Raw genomic sequence first — 18,813 nt, 5'->3', positions numbered from 1 at the left:
CTGTGGGAAAGATACTTGATACTTTTATGTCTATGAAGTTATAAAATCCTGGAAAGTCATTTCAATGATAACTTTATTTGGTCTAAAGTATTCTATAAATCAGGACCAAACGCATTACACCTGAGATCGACATTGATAGGTTACTACTACTAAGAGACATTTGATACTCTCTAAGAGGGAAAAGTGTGTATGAATTTGTGGTTGGTGTACTTAACGCTTCTTTTTTCTTTTTTCCTGAACTAACAAGAAATATTTTAGTGTCTGGGAGATAACAGTTCACAGTTCCTTAGACAGAATAACATTAGGGGGATTTATTTGGGTTTTTTGTTGGTTTGGTTTTTTTTTTTTTAAAATTTGGTATCTAGATACCCTTCTATAAAATCATTATTTATTTATTGTGTTGAAAAGTATCTGGAACTGAATTTAAGCTGTGGTTAGGGAAGGAGAGAAATCTGATTTCATGTATGTTTTCTGTTTTAGGGATAATCTTTCATTATTCTCCAGAGTCTCGTATTTTTAGATGCTGTCAGACCGCATGCCTTAAGTAAGAGGGCACAGCCTTGTTCGGGAGGTTTGAATATGGATTTTTAGGTTTCTTCTGCACCTCTCCTTTGCTCTGCCCTCATCCCCTTGCATCCTGTCTTTGTGAGCAGGTTCACAATACAGAACCAGAAATAGCAGGCCAGATTTTTAAACAATTGGGTGATCTGATTCTTTATGTTGGGTTGTGAGCAGGTGTAGGTGAGCCACTTCTGTTGCTCGGGTAGGATTTACTGCTGTCTTCTGCATCCTCAAAGGAGAAGACTAGGCTGGAGGAAGTGTCCCACAAACCCGATCTGGCTCAGGTGTTGCTGTAGATTCAATGTTGGTTTATAATGGCTAGAAGAAACAGTGAAGACTGTTTTTCTAATGAAAGATCTGGCAAGTAGTTTCTCAGTTTTGTGAGTTAGCAGTTGACAATATGATGCCTACATTTAATTACCATCTAGTCCTTAATTAAAATGTAGGAGGAAAAATGCATGTACCTGAAGCATGTCTTTTTACTGTGCGATAGGAATTACTGAAATTATAAATGTACAGAGATGTAAAATGGATTTACTGTGGCAGCTTAGTTTTATCTGCAGAGGTGCAATGTATATGCTGTATGTAACAAATTGCATACACCATAATGTAATAGAATATTCTGGCCTTGTTTTCTGTGTATTTCTTGAGGAAAACAAAACTTCATAAAAGAATAATTCAATATTATAGCGTGAAAATAGCCTAAAGGAATGGTTTTCTTGCATGATATTTTGTGAGTTTTTTTCAAAAGTAGGATGCAATTTGACTGTGTTTGTGGAGATAGTGAATGTTTTTGCTTTCTTCCTATTAAGTGCAGCTGTCCCTTAGATTATGGGAGCAACGCTATTTAAAGACGGGTGGAAAATAATCTATTAATTTGAAATTTTGAAGGAGACATTAGCTATCCATAAATTCAGTCTACTTTAAAAAGAACAGGTTGCAGTCATTATTCAGGTAGTGTGTAAGTATACCGGTTAGTTTTTTGCCTGGCTCTTAATTATTCATAATCAATCTATTGGTTTCTGGAATTGTTAATTCAGTGTTTATGCAAGTGTGAACTGTTAGCAAAAATTTCCTTAGGTGAGGTTATTCTTTCATCTTCCCAATTAAAAAATGTAATAAACAAGAGCACGAGGTCCCAATGTCAGTTCCCTGACATTTATTTAGACATACAGTGTTTTTAGAACTGATCTGTTGATGGCGAAAGGCTGCATCAATGAAGATGTTTAAATTGCATTTACACTTTAGCTGTAGTTGAAAGTAGAGCTTTAAAAGAACACAAAATTAAGAAGTAGTGGAAAACTTAAATAGGGTGTGAAACTTGCATTGATTAATTATATGCTCCTATAAAAAACCCAACATGCTCAATGTAAGTCCTTAGAGTAGCTGCTTTGTTACCTACTCAAAAACGTTTTAATCAAATGAGCCCCTTCAGATACTTATGTTGTTCTAATATGTTAAAGCATATGAGAGTGAGCTTGGGACAAATCATTTTCCAATCGATTGAATGGGTGGTTATAGCTTATACAGCTGATCAAGATGATTACTTCTGAAATTAAAAACTACATATTTTTCATATTTTCGTCATATTTTTTATATAGTATGGGTTTTATTGGCGCTTTATTAGTAAAGAAGATCTATTAAAGTAACTGTTTCTGGCAAGGTGTTGGTGATAGATTATAGACTTCGTACCTAAAAAACTCCTGATGTGAAAGTTGCCAATACAACACTAAACATGTCTGCGTGTGCTGTAACATTCACTTCTGCTCGATTGATGAAAATGTAGTTTTTTTCCCAAAAGACCTATTTTAGGTTTCTGAGGGGGCTTTTCCCCTCCTTGCCCCCTCCTGCCCTCAAACTTTTTGTTTCTTTCATGTATTTAGCCCTAGACTGTAATTATTTATAGAACTATTTTACTTATCCAAAATGTTCAGTCTTCAAGTAAATATTGATATTGTTTTTATGAGAAAACTAAAATTAAACAAATATATAGGATCATTGTTTAGAACTAGCAATTTTTATTGTTTTTTTTTTAAATATAGGTGCATATGCATAATGTGTTGAATAAAATAATACGCTACCTGTAAGCCAGATTTTAGCTGAATAGTTGCAATGGTTTAATTATCTAATCTGGTGGTATTTTACCTTCTCACCTGCCTTCTAGCCTGACTGTATGAACAAAAATAGTAATTAAGGTTGGTATTTAAATGCAGGTTTGGATGGTGTGATTCAACAAGCCCAGATCTTTAAATCTGAGCTTTATGAAATGTGTATATATGTGTATTGCACGCTTTATAGTTGTTATTTTGGTTTATTACTTCTATGGTTCTTTTAATATTTTCCACTAATTTCTACCTTGTAGGTGACTGTGGAGATCATGTTGTCATAATAAATACAAGACATATTGCCTTCTCTGGTAACAAATGGGAACAGAAAGTGTATTCTTCACATACTGGGTAAGTGGAAAATTTAATATAATATTTTCTTAATATTTTTTAGCATATTGGTTCAAAAGGGAGATCCTACCTGTTTTGTGTTTGCATGTGTTGAGAAGTTTAAAATGATGCAAGCCTTTTTCTTCTTGCCTTTTTTTTTTCCTTTTTTCTTTCTATTTCCACATTGTATGTTGTTAGGAAAATAGTCTAACTCAAAAGTAGTCAGAGCTATTGAGTAAGCCAGGTTGTTTTGTGTGAAGCCATGAACCCAATGATCAGGACTATTCTATTTACTAAGCAGTAGAAGACGTTCCTCTTGGCACTGCACATTTAAGAAATACACAGTTGCCAGCTTCAGTTACTTCAGAATCATAGAATCATAGGGTTGGAAGGGACCTCTGGACATCATCTAGTCCAGCCCTCGTTATCCTACCAGTACCTATTTACCTAACAGTAAATATCAAGATTGATAGATTATTGAATCAGAGGATGAAAAAGAAAAGAATGGGAAAACTAGTAAGAAATGAGATGGTCTCAAGTTGTACTGATGCATACGATAGTGTGTAATATATTATTCTAGCAGGCATAACGTGTTTACAGATGGAAGTGCAATAATCAATTACAGATGGTATGGCAATGATCAGTTCAATCAAATAAGAACAGTTGTTCCGACAATGCTAAATCATAATCTCTAAATGTTAAAATGTATCCTGTCGAGATGTGAATAAATCACATTGAGACAGGTAATGTTGCTAATAGTGATGTTTCAATCCTGAAGTTCCTTTGCAGAATTGCTGAGAAGTTCTTGTTCAGCGTTGATGGAAATTAATGCGCGCTTTTTTTCTCCCCCCCACACCTAGGACTTCTTAAAAATTTTCTCTAAAAACTTCTGTGTACATTAAAGCTCTTGCATAAATGGCTAAGTTGGTTTTGAGTAAGTGAAAAGAATTGTACAATTAAAACAAATACTTAAATCTGTGCAGCTCCCTGAGTGGATATATTTTAATGATGTTAGGTTTGTTTTCATTTCACTTAGGTTTATACCTGGTAATGTAAATCAAAATGAAACCCAGGTTTACCTGACATCCATATAATTTCTTGCACCAATGTATCATTCATTTAAAGTATAGGTATAAATGTGAATTAGTGCAACTTCACCATATCACATAGACTTTAAAAAGATGGATGCACTGCAGTAAAAGTCAAATTTTATTACGGTAGATAACACCAAATAATGCTAAGGTTTATTTAAAATAGTAGGAAAATAATAAATATTGTTCAAAATGGTTGTCTTGTATGTCAGGCACAGACTGGTGGTGAGTCTTGATCATCTTAAAATATTTCCAAGTTTTGCATATCTTACTCCCGTTGTATTCTGTAGCTGTGGTGGTGTATTTAATAAGCAGTTTTAAAAACATATTAATCTTCTTGCAAAACACAAACTTTTTAATACTCAGGTGAATAAATAAGAAGGTACAATGGCATTAAATACTTCACAGGATAGAATCTTTCTAATACAATATGGTTGGCCTTGTGAGAACGGCTTCCTTTTTTGAAGGCTTGTACCATTACGCTGTTGTTTGAAATGTAGTAATATTTGTGTTAAAATCACACTTCAGCATACAGTTGAGTGCTAAGCTTGTACGTTTGTTATGTTTTTCTAGTTATCCTGGTGGTTTCAAACAAGTGACAGCAACTCAGCTGCATTTGAAGGATCCAACTGCTGTAAGTGTTTCCCCTTCTTCCCTTTCATTTGAAAAGCTGATTTATTTTCATTTAACTGGTTCCCCTAAACAAAAGGGATCAGTCACCTGCATGTCTAAAGCTAAATTACAGACATTCTGTTAAGGGCTCTTAGAAGCTTGGCTTGTGACAGTGTTTTTGTAAACAGCATGTTTTGAGGGTTAGATTGTAGGTTGTGCATTTTCTTGATTCTTCCATGCCGTTCAAATAAGCAAGTCAAGTTCATTTGTTTCACTCATTTTTGACCGATTAACTTGCTTTTAGTTTTGAACGTCTGACCTTTCTCATAAGTGAACTGCCTCAAGTTAGACTTAGCTAAGCTGTACTTCAGCTTAACAACTCTACTACTTTTTTAAGAGCCAGCAAGAATAATGCTAGTCTTAAAAACGTTAAAAAGTATACCTGCCTCTTTCTCCCAGTAAAATTCAACTGTAGGTTTTGTTAAATGATTTTTTTTTTTAAAAGCCTTTCTGCAATGTGTGTTCGTGGTCTGTGAAAGAGTTGGAAATGATTATTACATTGAATTTAAGCCTCTCTGATAAATGTCTGTATCAGACTATTATTAATTCTGCTGAACATCAGTGTTGATGTGTTTGTTATTGATTAAAAAAACAGGGTGCTAGATATGAACATTTTGGGATGTTGACTTACACAGTTATGAAATTACTTTACTAGGGTTTTGAATGGTCAGTATTGGAGGACTGAATTCTCTAAGTACTAGTGTTTCAGAACATGATATGAGGCCCACAGAAATTAACAGATATCTATGTTTATTTTTGACTTTGAAATGCTTTGGCTTGGGTCACCTTATATATGAAATATAGAAATGCTACTTCCTTTTCCTAGAGAAATTTTATTGGCTGTAAAATTCTTGGAGTTTGTCAATGATTTTTTTTATCTATGATTTAGAAATCCTGGTTTGTCCCAAGACTCTCTCAGAAGACGTTGTACAAGTACTCAATAAAAAAAGTGGTCCACCATATGAATTTGCCTGGTTTTCATGTTTACTTTTGCAATTTCTTTATTTAAAGTGAAATGGAATCCCTCAGTTCAATATTATTTTCTGTCTAGAATTTTTCAAATTAACTTAAATGTTGTTGAGAACAGGCTCTGAGATAGTTGTAATTCCTTTGGGAATTATTGGTAGTTCTATGTCTAAAATGGATTCTTCAACCCTTTTCATTTGGGCTTGAGGCAGCCGCTGTGCACTGGGAGGCAGTGTAACACAACTTGTTTGGGAGGGCCTGAGAACTGGATGTCCTATAAATTACCTTCTGGCATTCATTCTGAAATACCTCATTTCTTGCCAGACTCGTAGATGAATTTCTGTGCAAACAGAGGAGGATTAAATGCATTGCCAATAACTAAAGCATGTTGGACAGAGGCTCAGCAAATGGTGATGTGGCTCACGGCTTGGTCTAATTTAGTGCGAGAAACTTTTTTTTTAACAGAATTGTGGAGAACCCTCAGCAATTAACTCTTTCTCTGTATTGAAGATGAAGTGTTTGGATGTCCCTCTCATAAAGATCTCTCATATGTATTTCTGTCATAATTAATAGTAGTAGGTGGTAATTTGGCATGATATATTCTGTGTGTATAGCTGTTACAGGTTTTGACTTGCAAGTGATTTTATGGCTAGAAACATTTATTTACTAGTTGAATTGTTTTGGTGTGAAATACATTGGGATATTACGAAGATGGAAATCATATGATGTTTTATTAACCTGTTTTCTTTTTAGAACTAGCTATTAAAACCTGAAAAAGGATTATTGTAAAGAGAACAATGCCTAGCCTAAGCAGCATTTGGATCTTCAAAATATGATCTAAATGACACATAGACTCTTATAAATCACTCTATTTCTCTTCTTTGAATTAAAAAGAGACCTCTTCCCTTTTAATCACGTTAAATTCAATCCTCTCAAGCCAGTAGAATTACGTAGGTTGTAGGAAGCAAGCTGTATCTTTCTGTGGAATCAAAGTCTTCATTCTGCAAAGCATTGTCTTCATCCTGCAGGCTACTGCTTTTTCTCTGCACTTGGTCCCGTTGTCTCCTGCTAGCTCATCCCGGTAGTCCTTCATTAGATGAGTCGACATTATTTTTGGAAATAGTGATGTTACAGAAATTAAGGCATTAAATTGATGGAAGGGATTACTTCCAAGGAAAAGGATGTTGACATAACACCTTGTAAACTTGCGTGGTGTTACATAGAGATTTTGTGATGGATATGACTGTTTTCGGTTTATGTAAGAAATGGATTAAAGCTTGTAAGATTCCCTGAGTGTGTGTATATAGTAGGCCTCCAGTACTGCTTAGCACTGTCTTTATTCACATATGTCTAAATTCAAACATACAAATCCCCAAGATAAATATTTTTCCATTACAGTTTTGTTTAAACATAGTTTTTAGTATACAGAGAGACTGGTTTTAGGAAAAACTGTTACACAGCTAATAGCTGATTAAAAAGGTTATAATGAGTAATTTCATGCAAAATTGTGTAGTTTATGTTTACATGGAGGGCTGAAAGTCGTAAGTATAGTTGTCAGAATTTAGACATGTTTACTTGTAGTACAATTAGATAATCATCCTTGATCATTTCTAGTTCCTTCATAAGGTACCAAGGTGGGGATGGATGATGATTGGATATTCTCACTTACGGAGATTAACGTTATTGTATCTGTCTTACTAACTTTGGACTTTTATGTTCCTTGCAGATGATGGTGCTTCAGAAGGATTTGTGCTGAATTTTGAATGTGCACAAAAAAACCCTGTGCCTAGTATAAGTATTTAATCTTGGATGTATAATTTTATGCCTGAGATTGACAAAATATTACTATTTTGTCCACTTCTAAGTATCTTTTGTGTTAATATGGGACAGCGAATACAAAAAGAGGTCTGCATAGTTGATGTTTTATGTAGAACTTAAAGTTCTATGTTGATTGCACCAAGTTTTTCAGCATTTTGGAAAAATTTGGTTTTATGGAAGGGTAAAAGTTACAGTGTGTTGCCAAAAAGATATCTAAAGTAGATAAGTAGATAGTCTAGCACATTTTTACATTTAGCACCTTTGAGTTCCTGTGGGAGGCATGGGGAGGGCAGTGTCCGAATCTGTTTAAAATTTCTAGTATTTTCAGTTGTCTGCTCTTCTGGAGAACAGTAGAGAATAGCTCTCATCTATTGGACTTGGCCAGGCTACTTCAGGAAGTGCCTACTGAAGAAAAAAATAGCTTCTCCATGTTTCAGCATTTCCTTTCTCTGACTTAGATTTAGTGTAAATTCTTGGACCACCCATAGATGAGAGTATTAAATATGTTCTTCAGGTGCAGCATAACAGCCTGTTGCAGTAGTTCCAAACAGCCTCTCTGTTCTTCAGGTTAATATAATACTAATATTCTGTATGGTATTACTACTCCCTTCGGATATGTATTAGCGGACAACATTAATTTCCATTGTAGGTCGCTACGAAAAATTTCTTTGAAAGATTTGGTGTGTTTTCATTGCCAAGACAGTCTTTTGAAAATAAAGGAAACAGGTAAACTTTTTATTTTAGGTACATGTGTTTGAAATGCGTAGAAGTTTGTGTTTTCTTGTTTGTTTTTAATAAAATTTGCAGAAGTTTCGTTTAGCTGGAAAAACGCTGGTAGGCATGAGACCAACACTTTCAAAATTAGACTTCGAAGTACTTGATATGGGAAGACTAAAAGATGTGCTTTTAAATCTCACAGACTTGGGAGGGAGCAAATCTCACAGAGGGAAAAAATCTACGGCTTTTAATTAAAATGCCTGCAAAATATGTTGACAGATGCAATCTGTAGAACCAGGTAGTAATCCTGTCAGGACAAAGTTTTCAATCAATTCTTATTTTATTTTTAGTTTTAAAAGTAAGCAAAACTTGGCTTACTTTTTTTTTTTTTTTTTTTTTTTTTTTTGGCTGCATCAGAAACTCCTCCAAAAAAAAAGAAAAAGAAGAAATCATGTTTGGCTAATACCAGATGCTGAGTGAGAGGACTGACCTTTGCAGTATTCAGAGGCTGTATTGCCTCCGACAAAGAAATAATGGGCAATAATTGTTCAGAATGAATGTTACCTGCTAGGGAAGATTATTAAGCAAGGCAGGGTAGCTCTATGGAAGTCTCCCCTGAGGAGGCCTCCGGGGGTGTCAGGGTTCTGGTTTGTTCAGCTGCTGGCACTGATACGAAGGGGCTTAAAATGTTCTAATTCTCCTTTTGAATGCTCTTTAGCAACTGCTTGCACGTATAGACTTGCCATTATATCTACATAATAATGGTCTTTTGAAGAAAAGCTCAGACAGAAAACATGGTTAAATCTTGCTCTTGGTATTTGAAAGCCTATTTTCTTTGAATCAGTAAGGGATAGTTGGTATAATAATGCGTACATACTAAAAGTCAGTTACTGAAACACCAGGTATAACAGCGTTTTCCTTTATTACTACAGAGTAATGTTTTTTAATTAAGTAGAGCAAAACTTCAAAGTCTGGATTAGTAAGCACACAGAAGTTAGTATGGCATGGGGAGGAGAATATTTTTACAGAACCTGTTATCTTAAAATCTCTAGGTGCTCTAAATAAGTCTTAGAGCTGGCTTGGTCTTTAGCTTTGTATAGACAAAAATAAATACTTTTAAAAAATATCCATTTCTTATTTAAATTTGCAAGGCAAATTAATATATTAATTTAAAGAATACATTAAACTTCTAAGTTCTTAGGTGCTGAGTGGTAGTGGGAAGTTAAATGGCATGCAATGGAAGTTTACTTTGTCTGTGACCAAATAATTCTTATGGCAGTGTTAAGTACGTTCACTGTTGCTGTGCTACTCATACAACTCTCAGAGGTAGGAAGGTGAAGTTCTTTGTATGGTTTTATAATATATGTGGTGGAAAGAGCAATGTCAAATACAGAACACAAAACCAAGAACTGGTAGAAAGAAGATGTTGTGTCAGGCTGTACCTCTGAGTAACTGGTGTATCTCCTGAAATTTTTCTAGGGTTTTTTTGGTATGCTCTGTAATTAATCACTCTTGTTTTCTCTGGAGCACTGTGTCCTTCCCATGTTCTAGAGTTGCTTCCTGGTGATCTTGGACTTACTTCAGCTGTTAGGGTAGACTGTCTTCTGGAAATTCGGCCAATTATTTTGTGCTTCTCAGGACCAAGAGTGGTATTGCTCTGTTGATTTCCTTCTTTACAGTATGTTTTATCTGGCAAAGGATCTTTCTCAGAACTTGTCTCCATCAAGCGTAGTCTGCAAATTGCACATGAGCCAAAGCCTATCGCAAAAATTTAAATGTTCAAGCCTCACACAGTGTTTCAAATAAATATACGTTTAATTTATTTGTACTCATAAAATGTTAGACCGTGTAGTAAGGGACTGGAAGTGCAAGAGTTTTACTATGGCCGTATTCAGATTCCTTTCGTCCTAATTAGCCCTTTAAATTGGAAATTAAAAAGGTAATGTGATATAACTGCGTGATTAAGAGCATGTCTATGCTGTGAGTATATAAATTAGCCAACTGCAAAAAAAGGTATTGCAGTATTCAAGATGGTAATTGTAACTGCAGCCAATAGGAATCTTGTAATTCAAAACTGGGGCAAACAGCATTGCAGTACTTTGAAAATCCCCCAATATTAACTCTCTCCTGGCTGTATACATCTGAGGGTGGATGTCTTTACCTGATAGCGAAAGTGTCATGGCCTTTAGGAGTGAGTATTTATGAGGACATGGAATTTTACAGGTTGCTAGTTCTAAAAGATAAAGGACTAGGGAGAGAAGGCAGTAGGAATCCATAAATAATTGAATAAACTGTTAAACTGTATGAATTAGTTTTAAACTGAGATGGAGGTTGCAGTGAGACCTGTGGGTAGGTAGACCTCTGCCAGTTTCAAATCCCACAGAAATCAACTGTGTTTTATACCTTTTGTGTAAAATTAAACTCTTGTTATTTTAATAGTTCAAAGTAAACATAATCACATAGAAAACAATAAGAATTGTCTTTTATCAGAAGTGTATCACAAGCACATAGACAGATTTTTGTTGTTGTAAATTCCCTAAAGAAACAGCACGTTCTGATGTGTGCTTTCAGGGAGCATTGAATCTGGGTTCGGGTTTTGTGTGAGTTCAGTAGCAGACTTTTTCTTGCAATTCCGTACCTTTTTATTTAGGCTTGGTGGTTTTTTAGTAAAACTTGAGCATGTTCAGGTAACAGGAGAACCCTTACTTAACACCCTGTAAATATTGCTGGTTGGATCTGCCTCTTCTGTTGCACAACCTTACTCAAGTTGCAAAAGCAGTCCATACAGCTTCAGTTAAGCCTGTACTTTACTAACTTCTTTGACTTGTCATCACACCAGTTAGAGTGAGGTTCTGGCTGTAGGCAGAATTCTGGGCAAAAAAAGCCTGGATGTAAACTTGGTCTTTCCAGGAGCAGGGTTTAGGTTTGCTTTGGCTCGTAGAAAAATCTTTGAGGCAGAAGTTACAATGAAGGAAGCTAGAGGTTTTCCAGCACTACCTTCTCTGTCCTAGCTCCCTGTATGGCCTTCTGTTCTGTAGCTGAACTAACTACCCTGCAGTAAATCAATAAGAAAAGTACAGAATAGTTTATCACCACCTCAGCCCTCCTTTTTTTTTCTTTTTTTTGCTCTTTTTTTTTTTTCTTGACCATGGTGAATGAGTTTGAAGGGTGGGAGGTATAAGTCTGCCTTTGACCTGTTCCAGCAAGGAAATTATGATCTGCTTCAGAAGCCAAGACTTTTTTCCCTCTTTGCCCCTACCGTGAGTTGCTGGGGCAGGGAACATCTGTGCTCAAACTGAAGGTTATTGTTCCTCTCTTGTTCTCCACATAGGTCTAATGTATAGATGGAAATATTTTCAAGTGTCTCAGACACTAAAGGCTCTGTGATAACCACAACAACATGCAACTAATGAGCTGTTTGAAGTGTCTGGTTAGTAAGTTGTAAGTTTGTTTCCTCTGAGAGTTCATTCAATTTCATTGAAGCTCTGGAATGGGAGAGGCGGTAACAGTGAAGTCCAGTTTCTTGCTCTGGATCAGGCATGGGTTTAATATCTTCATCAGTGACATAGACAATGGGATTCAGTGCACCCTCAGCAAGTTTGCGGATGACACCAAGCTGAATGGTGCAGTTGATTCACTAGAAGGACAGGATGCCATCCAGAGGGACCTGGATGGGCTTGAGGATTTGGCCCATGTGAACCTCATGAAGTTCAACAAGGCCGAGGGCAACCCCTGGTATCAATAGAGGTTGGGGAATTAATGTATTGAGAGCAGCCCTGCCAAGAAGGACGTGGCGATATTGGTGCATGAAAAACTGGACATGAGCTGGCAATGTGCACTTGCAGCCTGGGAAGCCAACTGTATCCTGGGTTGCATCAAAAGAAGGGTGGCCAGCGGATCAAGGAAGGTGATTCTGGTGAGACCCTACCTGGAGTATTGCATCCAGCTCTGAGGTCCCCAGCACCAGAAAGAGATGGACCTTTTGGAGTAGGTCCAGAGGAGGGCCATGAAAATGATCAGAGGGATGGAACACCTCTCCTGTGAAGAAAGGCTAAGAGAGTTGGAGTTATTCAGACTGGAGAAGAGAGGGCTCCAGGAAGACCTTGTTGTGGCCTTTCAATATAGAAAGATGAAGAAAGACTTTTTATCAAGGCCTGTACTGACAGGACAAGAGTTAATGGTTTTAAACTGAAAGAGATTTATATTTAGATTGGACGTAAGGAAGAAATTTTTTACTGTGAGGGTGGTGAGACACTGGAACAGGTTGCCCAGAGAATTTGTGGATGCCCCTTCCCGGGAAGTGTTGAAGGTCAGGTTGGATGGGCTTTGAGCAACCTGATCTCGTTGAAGATGTCCCTGCTCATTGCAGGGGAGGTGGACTAGATGACCTTTAAACGTCCCTTCCAACCCAAACCATTCTGTGGTCTGCTTGGCAGTGAAAATGGGTTTGCGCTTCACATGAGGGTGATTTTTCTGTTCTTCCAGATCTTCCAGTAATGTACTTCTTGCATGTGTCAGAGAGCACAGGAAGACAAATGAGTTCTTGAACAACACAGGGATTGGCAGATGTACCAAAGCATACCTTGCATTACGCTTACTGCACTTAGTCTACTTACCTATAGAAGCTGTTATTGAATATATAATTATCAATGATTCATTCTCGAAGTCCTGCTTTCATGTTAGTGTGTCATCTCCTGAGGTTGTCAGTTCTCCAGTGACTGCACACAACATTGAAAGTATTCCTTTGTTGTTAAACTTGAGCATATAAATCAGTCATTCTTCTCCAGTGTGACTTCTTAATAGGCACCGTTTTACAACTGAACTGTTCTCTTTGTAATGTGGTTAAACAAAATTGATTCACATTCACCAGACAGAAGTACCTACAACCAGAATAGACCGGCTGTTCATCCAGTGCACTGGTTTGTTTCAATAGATGTCTATGCCACATTCTGCAGAGGAAGGTGAAAAATCCGACACAAACATCAGTTGTTTGAAGAAGTACAATATTTAGCAGTGTTCATTGAAGTATTTTAAAGTCTCTCTTTTTATTGGACTGAAATCATTAAATAACTAGTTCTGTGTATCTGTAGGTCATACGTCGTATGTTGAACCATGTGTATGTACAGTTTATTAATCTAAGGAATTAACACAATCTGAAGTTCAAAGTAATTTTTCGATAAAGAAAAAAAATCCCCCCAGTTAGGCAATATGTTGTGAAGTCTCTGGATCCATTATTTTAGATGTGATATGTTTTGATCTTTCATTGGCTCTAAGGAAAAATATTGAGTAGAAAGGAAAATAAGTGTACAAAATGAAAATTACTAGTGGTAAATAGGCTGTTCACATGAGCTGTTGTTAATATTCTTGTGTTTTCTTGCATTGTTACAGTGTCTCACTTTATTTTCAATATTCAGTGAAGGTTCATTTTTTGTCTTCATCTTGCCTTTGTCTAAGCACATGATATACTGACCTAAACAAACTAGTTTGCTGTACAAGCATAATAGTTTTTATCCCTAAAAGCATTAGTTTTCATCTTTGTTTTTTAATAGTTGTGTATTGATTTTTATTAGAGAGGATATCAACGCTACAGATTACCCTGCCTGACCAGGTGTATTTCTTCTGTTGTCTTGCTTAATTATATTTGTCCACAGATCTGTGGTGCTTGCTGCATAACATCTAAATATCTTCGTGATGTTAAGGCTTCTGTAAATGCCAGCTGGCATACGTTTATGAGGATCGTAAGACAAGGTTACTGCCTGTTAAGTTCTGTCTCCAGCCTATGAATGCCAAAATGAAAATAATACTGGGGCCAAACTGTCTGAGTGTTTACTAACTTCAGAATCCAAGTAGGAATGCCTGCAAGTTTAAGAACCTGCACTTCTCATTAATTTCACCTGTAACAATCATTCTCTCTTAACTATGTAGTTCCAGCTGGGAACTCAGTATTAGTGATTATCTCTAAAATTTGGTAGAATTCCTTTAATTAATTTTTTTGAAAAAGCAACTTTGTTCAGTACACTTTTCAAAATATCCATATGCTGGGGAGATTTGTTTGTGTTTAGTGCACTGCATTTCAGTGTGGCTTATCGACTTGAGCTCAGCATGGATGGGTAGTTTCCGATTTGGAGCTAGTTTATGTCTAGGTGACTTGGAGCACAGGCAAAGAGGGTTTCCATCTACTTACAAAATTGCATGTAGGTCTACCCCTAAATGCTTTGCTGTGCTTTATAAAACCCTCTTTGTCTCCTACAGTCGCATGCCTTGTTTTACATTTAAAAATGTTCCCCTTTTGGGTGAAGTCCATAACAAAGTGCTTTGTATTTAAATTACGGGCATCTAAACTAGAGTCCAAGAGAAATCCTTTTGGATTTTGTTAATTTTCAATAAGCATCATCTAGGGTAGGTGCACAAATTCTATTTGTTCCTAGTGCTCAGAAGTGAGATTGTTCATCTGGAACTAAGAGGAAAGGAATAAATTATAAATATGTATAGTATGTTCATGATGCAATGTCTTGGTATGTCAGCTTTGCTTAAGATACAATGCATTAGTTATATAAAACTTTCAAACGCTGCAAATTACGGTGTTAGATGCTGAGAACGCTTGGTAAATTTGTTAGAGCGTAATTTTTTTTCCTCAATAACATGTATATAAATGTGCAATATGATATGGAGTTACTACAAGCTTCTCAATTCTTTTCGAAGTTGAATGATCCTGTGCAATCATCCACAATGCTAAATATAGCTCTTAACTTTCTAAGCTGAAATTTTCTATATGGCTGTTACAGTAAGTGTTTCTATGACTGGGAGCAAGTGTTCCTTCTTCCAAAACACTAAATGTGGTGCTAGAGTTCTTCAGCAAGGAAGAAGTTGACTGAAAAGAGGTTCACTGACTAGTGGACTGGGCAGGGGGAAAAACAGCTTACCTTTTTCATGTTATTTATAGCCTGTCTGATTATTTGTTGCCATGTTATCTTTCCACAGATTGTTAAACTGACTGTTTATAGGATGCTTCCAAAAAACCTTCAGAGAAGAACTATGATGCAGAGGCTGCACCTTTTCCCAGAAGATGTGAGTAGTCATGAAGTTAACATACTCATTTTTGTGTGCCTTGGAGGTTAAAAGGAAGCGTTAGCAATAGCGAAACTCTTGTCGTAAGAAGGTCAATAAGAAAAATCAAGCTGTTTTTTATAATATATCTAAATATAGTTGAAAAGTTGATGCTTTTTTCTTTATTATTTCACAAAATTGTGAGATATAAGACGTATGAGATTTGTCTTCTATATTTAGGTCACACACTTAGCCTGAAGAATGCAGTACTGCTGACAAATTTTGGTCTGGATTTGGGAGGGAGTGGTGGTGCTTTTTAAACACTCAGGTAGCTAAGACTGTTCTGATCTGCCTCAGGTTATTCCAGAAGATATACAGAAGAATCTTCTACAAGAGATTCCTCAGCCACGGGCAATCCCCAAGAGGTTAGATGAATATACACCAGAAGAAATCGCTGCCTTTCCGAAGGTTTGGACTCCGTAAGTATCTTAGATTTATTTTTAAAAGGACACTTTGACTGAGTATGTACTACGTAGGCTCTCACATTATCTGTAAGAAAAAAAAGTAACGGTTTTTCTCTATGTCGTCTCTTTTTGGAGAGAGGAGGTCATTAAAGCAAAGAACAGTCATATTAGAAGGGAGTGGTTGCTAATTTTTTTGCGTTTCTAGCCTTTGAATGAGACAAGCTTTACTTAAAATCATGTTTTCAACTCTTTGCTTCATCAAAATGAGTTGAGTAAAAGATGAGTAAAAAACTTCATTACCTTATTTGAGTTCTGTGTGCTCTATAGTACTTAACTGTTAGCCATAGCCAAAGGAAACACCATGCAGCTCTGTGAGGGAATGATTCATTGTGGGGGGAACCCTTCAGTTTTTCTCCAGAGGAAGGGAAAGAATTCGACTAAATTAGTCCTTGGAGAGTGGATCTTTGGCAGGGAACATACCATGTGTTTATTTTGATCAGTAGTTTCTTTCCATGCACAAAATCAGTCCCACATTAGTTGTGTGGCATATGAATGAGTATTTGTGGTTTGCTTTATACCACTACATGCAGCATTGAGTCAACCTGTTAGTGAAAATAATGTGTTACATTTGGAACGTTTCCAGATTAGAACCAGTATGATTTTTCTTGTGTTCATTTTGAGAGTCTTATTTAGGCTCAAGCTCCCATTACAGTAGTCAAGGGAGTAATCGGTTTTGAAAGATGGCCCTTTTCCTGATTATTCTAATGAAATTTGAGAAGAAATGTAACAAGCAGGGAGATGTGGAAAAGTGTAAATAAGCTAACACCAGGACCAACTTGATGGTCTCTCACCAGTTAGATGACTGGTATTTCTGTTTCTGTAGTAGTTTTTAAAAGCTTATGTTTCTCTTTGTCCTGTAAAAAAGTGTTCCCGTGTACTTACTCATATGCTAATCCTAGAAAATAGAGCTGGTATGAGCCTCAAATGGTGTCATCCTATTAGGTAGTTCCACTGAACTGGACCTTAGCTGCATGTAGACAGAGGTCAGCTGCTTATTTCTCACTAGTGGGCCTAAGATATGATCTCTCAGGTGTCTCAATAGCTGAATGATCTCAGAATGGTCAGGGTTGGAAGGGACCTTTGGAGGTCATCTGGTCCAACCCCCCTGCTCAAGCAGGGCTGTCTAGAACTGGTTGCCCAGGACCATGTCCAGACTGTTAGTATCTCCAAGGACGGAGACTCCACAACCTTGGTGGGCAACCTGTTCCAGTGCACAGTCATCTTCACAATAAAAAAAGTGATTCCTGATGTTCAGATGGTACATCCTGTGTTTCACTAAGTCTTGTTCAAATCAGTAGGACTTTGAAGTGCCAGAACTGACTGCTGCTTATTTTTACAGGAACGTTTAATAGGTTCAGTGTAGAATTTCATATCCAGCAGACTGCAGAACACTATTAGAGACTGATCTGCAGCAACTCCATGGTTTAGATTTGTGGCTATTAGTGACTAGATATAGCAAGCCTCGTACTGTAGAAAAAAATCATTGTACAATAGCGAAACCGGTAACGCTCTTTCAAAGAAAGGAAGTCTTTAAATACAAAGAGAGGAGGCATTTTATGTAGGAAGGTAAAGTTAATCTGGAGGAGCAAAATTGAATTTGAATTAATGAAGACAATGCTCTGTCAGTAAAAAGAGAAAGCAAATAATTTTTAGTGCATGGCCAAAACTGCCGGTATACCTTTAAAAGGGGCCTGATTATTTTTGCTTGCCAAAATTATGAAAGGGGTTTTTCGTATTTTTTTTTTTTTTTAAAGTAAATCAAACATTTTAAATTACAGCATGTATTTTCTCTGCATTGCAAGGCATATGCAAGTAAGGGCATTTACCCTTCATAGGCAGCGGAGATAAGGCAGCAGAGATATGTGGACAGAAGATATAACTTTTCCAGAAGAAAACTGGTAATAAGATAACATAAATGAACACTTGAGTAGGACCGTAATGCAATTTAAAAGCAGAGCGTGCTCATAATTCCTTTTAAGGGGCAGCAGCTCTCACTGCTTAAGCCAGAACAATACAATTAAGAAATCCCAGGAATATATGTAGAACAAATGTCTGTATCTGTTTCACATGTATTTATAGGATTTGTATTCCTTTGAGGGGAAAACCAAGTAATGTGCCATTGTTCTGTCACATGCTTAACAGAAACCAAAATAGTGTTTTAGTGAAGCTTCTTAACATTAGTGGGCTTTTGCTTGCAAATCCTAGTAATAACAGGAGAAAGTCAGTCTGTGACATTTATCTAGTCTTAAGTCAAGTGAAAAAGCCTGCATAGAACTCCGTATTTATGTATAATGTGTATTTGTGCTTGCACATCCACACACACAGTAGTCGTACCGAGTTGCACTGATTTTTGCATGTCAGAGACAGTAGGAGGCCTTTCATTTGTGGAGTATTTTTCCTCTGCTTTTAGTGGTTGAACTTGGTGAAGCGTGAGATGTCATGAGGGTTGACATGACTACTGAAGATGCACACCATTTGGCTTTTGTCTTTTTGGGTGTTTTCCCTGTCTTGCAGTTAACATGTAGGTTTGGAGTAAAAGTTTTAAATGGATTCAAAAAAGCGAAGTGTTTGGCCATCGGTGGCTTTTAAATGTGGTTCACCAGATGTGACTCATGGCTCAGGAAGTTGTAAATATTGCTTTTCTGCTCTCAGGAGCTGCTGAGTCCTAGCAGAGGGATCAAGAATGAAGGTGGTTATCTGCCATCTCTCAACTAGCCTCAGGGCTCATCACTGTAGTTGTTGTTGTAATTTTAGCTGCTTGTCTTGGCCTGCAACCAGACCATTGTGGATGCCAGATATTAGTGTCAAATAGATGAGTTTTAATTTAACCTTCAGCTCACTTCTCTGTCAGTTTTGACATTGGACGGGGTTTCCAATTTGAAGTAATGGGGAAAAATAATAATGCTTTTCTTCCTGACTGAGGGAATAAATGTGTTATGGTGATTCTCTAGCACTGAGAGTACTATGGGGGGAAGGTCTTAA

General features: G+C 36.8%; 1 protein-coding gene across 1 annotated transcript in view; it reads left to right on the top strand.

Moving 5' to 3' along the window:
• MRPL13 (mitochondrial ribosomal protein L13) overlaps positions 1-18,813 on the top strand; it is a 36,843-nt gene that overhangs the window by 2,000 nt on the left and 16,030 nt on the right. The window contains exons 3-6 of the mRNA XM_063327473.1: positions 2,924-3,017; positions 4,661-4,721; positions 15,242-15,328; positions 15,665-15,786. Coding sequence (XP_063183543.1) covers positions 2,924-3,017; positions 4,661-4,721; positions 15,242-15,328; positions 15,665-15,786 — 364 coding nt within the window. The remainder of the gene's footprint in view (positions 1-2,923; positions 3,018-4,660; positions 4,722-15,241; positions 15,329-15,664; positions 15,787-18,813) is intronic.

Source organism: Chroicocephalus ridibundus, chromosome 2 (genome assembly GCF_963924245.1).
Source record: "Chroicocephalus ridibundus chromosome 2, bChrRid1.1, whole genome shotgun sequence".
NCBI lineage: Eukaryota > Metazoa > Chordata > Aves > Charadriiformes > Laridae > Chroicocephalus > Chroicocephalus ridibundus.
Note: the sequence above shows the minus strand (reverse complement) of the source record. Positions and strands in the feature narration are given on the sequence as shown.